Here is a 7,979-nt window from a genome sequence, read left to right as displayed (position 1 = left end):
TTTGCTATTCTACGAAATGAATTTTTTATTTATTATTATTTCTATTTTTATTACTTTCTCTCACTGTCGTTCATTTGAATAGAGAAAACATATTTGTTCTTTGGGAGATGGATGGGTCTTGGGCATGGCTACCGGCAGCTAATCAAAGTCTATGACTCTTTAGAAGCTGAATCTTAGAATGTGATGTATTAGAGAGTTGTAGATAATTTTTTATACCTCTATCGAGTTTTTGAATGTTGAATTTGGACGAATAGATCAAGAGATATGAATTTCAGAAGTCATATTGTTTGCAGACTATTAGAGGAGATGCATGGTTATATTGCGACTATGATTAGATATAGAAAAAAAGTATTAATTTTTGTAGTGAATACTAAAATTGTAGAAAACTTCATGTAGATAGTTTTAGTATGCTTATTTGTTTTATTTTCTATTTTAGAAAATAGATATGAAAATAATAAGATGATTAGACTGTAGTGGATGTATTAGGGTTGTGATTGTTTTTAATACGATTTAGTTTAATATTCGCAATATTTTCTAACTAGAAAATGTAATATATTAAGTATGGTTATATATATATATATATACTTATATATATATATATATATAAAAGTGGTCACCTATGAATATCTTTTTAGTTACAAGTTTTATATTTGTTCAAATTGATGGTAGTGACGGGAAAGAAATAATAATTAAAAGTAGTGATTAATAAAAAAGTTCATTTCATATAATGATAAATAGAAAATTACTTTACCTTTTGATGGAAAATAACGAATTTACGAACGGGTGGATGGATCGTCCCCCCATTCTTTCTACTCCTATGCTTCTTTTTTCTTCTTTTTCTTGGATGGTGTACTACTACTATGATTTAGGAGACGAGATGCGGGTAGCTCTACGTCTCTAACAGAACTCCAATCATCTGCCTGCCCTGCTTCAACTATTAGAATCCATCATTCATTGTATGCAGTGATTAGCTGGATGTTCTTGTTCAGATGATGATGATGATAATAATACACTAGCTACTGCTAATTCCAGTATTCGCTTACACGCGGGCTTGGATGTCATTTTATTTTGCTCTAGTCCTAGTCACTAGCTACATCTCAACCCAGTCAATTAAAATACCATTTTTCTTATGCACTCAATTCCTTGTTCCTCCAGAGACAGCCTTGCTTGACAACCCAGTCATCCACTCCTATCCATTTTTATTTTTAGGGAAATCCAATCCTATCCAATTAGCTACCGGACTAGAATATATCAATCGATCACTCCAGATTGCAGCAAAAGTAACACAAAACAGCATATTCAGAACAAGACTACAGCAGCCCCTTGATGCATTGGATGCTACACTCCATCTTGTTGCCCATCTACTACTTCAACAGAAAACACATGATGCTTAAGTTTCATTGTAATATATATCCATCCCGATTTCAAGATGCATGGATAGGAATGAAAACAGAACCAATATTTTTTACTCACCCAACTAATTGAAGACTTACGAAGTAAATATGAGATATAATAATAGCTATTCGATACTATTTGACACTATCCGTATCAACTCCAGATTTGAGAAAAAAAATAAGATATAGGATAATCGATCTCTATCTAAAGTATCCTAATGTTAAGTGTTACGAGAAATTATATTATAATTTTATTTAAAAATATAAAAATATATAGATAAATTATCACATATTTATAGAAAGATAATAATGAATGATCTTATTTTCATATCTTAGCGACCATTCTATCAATGCTCACTTTAATTGTACCCTTATATTATTTAACGTGTTGTGTAGATATGCAAAGAAAGTAAAAAAAATTATCTATTCGACTAACTGAAAGCTTATAACACTATCCGCTCCAACTCCGACTTTGAAAAAATATAAAATATGATACTGAATAAAGAAATAATTATCTGACATTATCCGTACCCAACTTCAAAAAAATATGAGATAAAATACAAAATAAACTATATATATCTATATCCGATCCGATTACACCCCTATACATGGATTGGACTCCTTCACACCAAGATCAGCATCACAAGAAAATTTTGTGTCATAAATCACCTTTCTTTTACCCGAAAGAGTGTGTCAGGTCAACTAGTGAGCTGCTGCTACATTCTCCTACGTGTGTACCACAGCATCATGTAAACGGTAAATCCAAATACACTGTAGGCTAAAACTCTCTATCTAAACATTTATGGATGCAGGCAAATAATAATGCTCTAGATCTTGCAAATGTTCCCATAAACCATGCCTGTTCTTCTCTTACTCCATTACCTTGGAGGCAATCACTTCTCAAGAATTTCTTCGCCATGCATCCCAGTTGCTCCATCCTGAATGAAATCAATAATGGCATCCGCCAGTATGTGCCATTCCAAACTTTGATAAAAAATAAGGGTTCACCACTCGCTCCATGGCGATATTTACCATCTCAACGCTGCTACACCCCAAGTTGACCAAGAGAATCTGGGCCGACGAGAAATATTCTCCTCCGACTACTGTTGTACCGGAAGACTACTACTCCTTTGTAAGCTGTTCTTGGGATGCCATCCTGGTTTTTTTTTTCAGAAGAGAAAAAGAAAAAGAAAACATGAATCATGATACAGTCTACAACATTTCAAATCCAAATCTCAAGACTAAGCTCAAGCTCTATGCCTTGCAAATCCAAATTGGCAATTGCTAACAGAGCAAAGAACCACCTCTACAACATATGACAAACTGTTGCTTAACATAATTGAGAAAATTAACTAGATCTGGGTTAAGAATTAACCTTCCATTCTTCAAATATTCCAAATTGACGAGCTATCCGCTCAAAGTCTTCCTGATCATTGTATTGAATCCTTACATCCGCACCCATGTTGTGGGCTTTCAACACAGCATCGGATCCATGGAGTGGTGTGGCACTAACCACCTCTTTTCCAAATTGGATTAAAAACTTATCCTAACATTATCGCAAAAAATGATTAGGCACTTCTTATGTGAATGACAGCCTTTGAAATCTAGATTAGTTCTTACCTCCCAAAGGTAGCTCAGATCCTCAGAATTCCAGTCAATCTGTGGCCACAAATACGGAACAAGTAAATTTCAGCAACAACAAACTTGTAACAGTATTACAAAATGTATAATGTAGAAAGTTTTGCGTACATGAACATCATTTAACTTAATGGGTTCCAAATATTGTTGGAAGAATTGTCCCATGCTTGATCCCTGCAAAGAAAGTATAATGCCGAAGTGTAAACGCGAGCTGTCCGCAATTTAATGGATCCAACAACAAACTGTTATCCATTGGTTTCTACTGCACAAAGAAATGTGGTACTTGCCACTGCAGATTCACCATTGAACTGTTACCCATTGGTCTTTATTGCATGAAGAAATGTGATACCAGTAATCGCTATTCCTATTTCTTTGGCAACTGCCTGTTTTTTATTAAAAAAAAATTCAAGGAAGAATAGCCAACGTACATGCTTGCCAAAATTGTATGTTCTACAGACTTCTGGGTGAATGAATTGCCGGTTTCGATGTACCTCCTTTAGCCTCACCCAATCATCCCAATAAGTAAAATCTCGTCAAGGAAGAATTAGATGATACAAGGTGGGAAAATAGAAAATCTAGTAATCGAAAAATATCTGGGCGACAGTAAGGATATGCTTTGGGCCACTTCGGTGACAGTTCAATCCAAGTGGACTTTGTTAACATCCATCCAAGCCCAGGAAAGAAATCCGAGCGGTAAAGAGCTTCTGCAAAATGCCGGCATAGCAAAATGAGTAGCATTACCTCTAAATAGAGGAAGGAATTTGAAAATGGGCCTATCATAGTACTAACTTGGGTCATTAACAAACTGCTTTTGCCCATTGTCGTTCCAAGAAGAAACAGCCATAATCGTCCTTCCGTGCCACCATGATTAGAATAAGAGGAAAGTAATTAGAGAAATTATGAAATTATGTATTGAGTTCCTCGGATTTGCAAATAGAAAGCATAACAGCGCAACATACTTGTCATTATCAAGTAATTTAGCTGCAGCCTCAAAGTAGTCAAAAAAATCCAGGGCAATTTCCATGTCATCTATTAACAAATTAATTATGAAAATGGGTTGGAAAACAGAAATATATAAGAACAAATGGCCAAAGGATCATCATAGATGTAAGACCTTCCAGAATGATTACTCGAGCAAAGTTATGTTTAATGAATAACTCATCCAAGGCCCACTTATAATGTTCTGAAAAAGTACAAATGTTAGGAACCACATAAAAGTCTTAAGCACCATACATCAGTTAAGGAGCATTTACTAGAAATTTTGTAATATGCTGTCAATTCTCCTGGCCTTTCAGTTCGCACAGGTTCAAGATCCACATGCTGCAACATATAGGAAGCACAAGGATCAAAAAAAAGTCTTATCTAAACGAATCATTTACTGCTTCACTCAGAAACCAACTGAAAGAATGAAGGGGAAAAGATACTATCATCCAAAATTACTGTAGGAGTGAATATTGGTATTCTGTCAATTATCATTTGTTTCCAACAAGGTAATTTAGTTTCATTCTCATTTAGCTCAGTGAAGATAAAAACTCGGCCAACCTAGGAGGAACAAGGTGGCATTGTAAATAAGAAGAAATAGGCACCCAGATTCGTGTGGAAAAGGACTTGAACCTGGATGGTCTAGGCGTACATCCACACCCTCAACCAACTTAGGCTCAGTTCCTTAGCTCGGTGAAAGACACCAGAGGAAAACATCAGAGATCTTTTGGTCTCTACTCTATTTCATATTGGAATCATTTCCATCATCCTATTTGAGATCCACACCAACTTGTCGAGCCCTAATGTTATCGATATAATGCAAGGGTTTTCTACATCAGAGCTATGTTAAATTTCCACAAGTGAACTGTATGAATAGCACATAATTGTATTGAAGAGCCCAAGGAGCAATATATAGTACATGAGTGGAATATGAAAAGGATTCTAGTGCTGAATATGAAAAGGATTCTATTAATCCTAACATGAACATCATCTCCCAGTGACAATGTCTAACCAATTATTCTTCATACATTACAAGAAAGCAATAGATTGTGTTCTATAGTATTAGGTAAATAAGCATAAAACACCTCTAAAAAATCGATAAAACATTTATTCCTGAACCTGCATATATGTTATTTGTTTATACTCCATAGCTTTCTTTTTCACTGCTCCATTTGTTCCATCCTGTGACAGGAAGAAGTAATGAAAAAATGGCTTTCCCACACACTTAATGGATCCAAGAACAGAAATTGCTATCACCAGTACCTGAGATATAAAAAGCGGAAACTTTGAAGCAACTGATGTCTGATACCTGGAATAATTATTATCCATCACTCAGTTAGAAAGAGGCTCTATGCACTCAAGTTACGTTGAGTTAAACAGGGTGAGTAGGCTTCATTAATGGAGTGAAACAAGAAACCGGGCATCGAGAATGTTGTGGTGATGAAGAATGCAACTGAAGTCCGTGTATAACTACCACAAATGATCAACACTGGGTGGGTTCTAGTACCAATTTAGGAAAGGTTAAAGGGAAATCAAGAGTAGACTAGATCTTTTCACTTTTTAAAAACGAATGATTAAGACATGAACCATACTTCAGGATAGATTCAACTGTTCTCTGTAAATAGTCTGGTCGATTGCAAGCCATTATGACAACAGCAGCAACAGGAACCTGCATTGCAGAAAGAGATCAGATGAATCCTATAAATCAGAAAAAACTTAACAACATTAGCACACTACAAACCACATTCTTGTTTAGTAAGTTCTGCACACTCCTTTCTGCATTCAAAAGAAATGTTAACGAAATGGTTAGAAATTACACAAGGGTAGAAGTACATGAAGGAAGAACAATATGCAGTTTAGTAAACATACAATTTTGGACTCATTATGCAGATGGCAACTGGCAAGGTCTAAGTACCAGATGTCTCACTTCTGTATTTTAGCATTTGGCCAACATCATTTAGCAAACGTAATTTTACTAACTGTTTATTTAATTCCATTTGTCGAGTGCCTTTTCTAAACATACTTTCCTCAAATTTATCCACATAGCACACCAAGGTTAATATATTCTCATCTATATAAGTCATGAAAAACAATATTTCGATTCCAGAAAAACCATGCTAACTTCATCTATATAAGTCAGACTGTTTATGAATTGTCTGCAATGCATGGAGGAATCAACCATGTGCGTAAGGCTCCACTGCCCCAGTATGGCAAGGTTCTTATGGGTGAACAATGTGGTACCCTACAACCTAAAATTCTTGTACCGTAACTGAAACGATGAGAGGACCAAGAAATTCCACTAAGACAGCAAAGACTAGCCAGAAAAATCAATAATCAAATGCTAGAAGAAGGTAATGATTCCATACTTTCAAGATCCTCGATCAAAATTTTCAGCTGTGCACGTTCTTCATCTTGCAGTATCTTCATCTCTGTTGCATTACCAGAAGGTTACAATGTTAAAGACCCATTGGATCCGTCAGTCAAGATAATGCACAAAAGTAGACATCACCTCAAAAGAAAGAGAGAGAATTTTCATAAAGCAGGGGAAAGCATATCTATAGTGCCATGACCAGTGCAGATGCTGTCGAGATGTACAAGTTTATTCAGGACATAAATACATAATTGGTGACCATGAGCAAAGTAACAATTTATCATCAGCAGAAGGCATGTGCTATGGTATGCCCAAGAAGGATCTGGCAAGAAAAGGCTCCAATTGCTGAAAGCAATGTAATTTTTGCCAATGGAATGCAGAAAAGCAATCTAAGAGTTGCAGCAAGCTATTCATCTGTGTCGACAAGTAGCAAAGATCTAAGATATCGTCAGGAACTATACATTACAATCAACTGTACCGCGCAAAGATTAGACTGGAGCAATCTCATAGATATGCCTGATTCGAGTTGTAACGTCCAAAAATATCACGTGGAAGTGCAAGTTAAAGTGTTTGTACCTTCCAGTGCTACAATCTTCTCCTGCTGCATGCTGACTTGATCAATCAAGGACTTTAATTGACTGGTGCATTGATTTTCAGATTTTTCCTGTAAGGAGCAAATTACAGGTGTAAACAACTTTGATTTATGGAGTGCTTTTAATCCTAGTCCTGCACCGAGTACATAGATAGATCGAAGGCTTCAAACGGAAATGCATAGGTGAAGGAGAGATAGAAAGAAAAGACAGGGAAACGGAAATGCATAGATGTAGTAGTAGTTGTACTTACTGATTCTGCAAGACGGTCGGCGCAATGAGACTGGGTACCGAATAGGCGCACCTGAAGGGGAGGAACGGCGTCAGTACAGCTCACTCATAGAGATAGAAAGAATGAGTTCATAGGAGAGGACGATCTGATTGGGATCCGGAGACCCGACCGCCGAGATCTCAACTGAACAGGCCAGGCGGACAGAGAGAAAGAAAGGGCGGGCGGGTGGGTTCCCTTACTTGGATGTAGATGAAGGCTGCGGCGGCGACGAGGAGGAGGAGGCGGAGGTCGCAGGGGCTCCGAGCCATCGCCGACCGCTGGCCGGGCGATCTCCCTCCTGATGCGACGGGGCGTTCTACACGGGGGCGCCCAAACCAAGCTGCGACCGAAGCATGAGGCCGGGTGTCTAACTGTCAGGCACTTGCAGGACGCCGAAGCCGTAGGGAAAAGGTGCAGCAGCTATATCAAGTCAAGGAGATCCAACGGATGAAATCGATTCTAGTAATTACGCTCTGTACTGGTAGCGTCAATTAGATGTCACTGTTAATTGGCTGCTGTAATTATCAACACTATAACTTAATCAGTATCTAATTTATGATAGACTCGAATGATCTCTACCATTAATCATACCCGATTTATGACTCAAAGTCAAAATTGGACCAGTTATGTACCACACCCCTCTTAATCATGCTACCTTTAAATCACCATGCCTTCCTTCTCTTCTGCCCTCTCACTCCCTCCCATATCTATCCATCTTTTCCCTCTCAATCGTG

The 7,979-nt window shown here is 37.3% G+C and overlaps 1 protein-coding gene across 1 annotated transcript; it reads right to left on the bottom strand.

The window, feature by feature from the left end:
- Positions 1-1,947: 1,947 nt before the first annotated feature.
- LOC133903932 (alpha-1,3-mannosyl-glycoprotein 2-beta-N-acetylglucosaminyltransferase-like) lies at positions 1,948-7,631 on the bottom strand. Its single transcript, XM_062345431.1, has 18 exons — positions 7,446-7,631; positions 7,228-7,278; positions 6,961-7,048; positions 6,380-6,442; positions 5,755-5,789; positions 5,606-5,682; positions 5,277-5,322; positions 5,133-5,195; positions 4,286-4,352; positions 4,147-4,215; positions 3,992-4,061; positions 3,822-3,883; positions 3,647-3,736; positions 3,461-3,555; positions 3,144-3,206; positions 3,015-3,053; positions 2,770-2,940; positions 1,948-2,550 (listed from the first exon to the last, which is right to left on the bottom strand). Exons 1-18 carry the CDS (start codon positions 7,512-7,514, stop codon positions 2,440-2,442), a joined length of 1,329 nt encoding a protein of 442 aa, XP_062201415.1. The 5' UTR covers positions 7,515-7,631; the 3' UTR covers positions 1,948-2,439.
- Between the last annotated feature and the right edge of the window lie 348 nt (positions 7,632-7,979).

Source organism: Phragmites australis, chromosome 2 (genome assembly GCF_958298935.1).
Source record: "Phragmites australis chromosome 2, lpPhrAust1.1, whole genome shotgun sequence".
Taxonomy (NCBI): domain Eukaryota; kingdom Viridiplantae; phylum Streptophyta; class Magnoliopsida; order Poales; family Poaceae; genus Phragmites; species Phragmites australis.
Note: the sequence above shows the minus strand (reverse complement) of the source record. Positions and strands in the feature narration are given on the sequence as shown.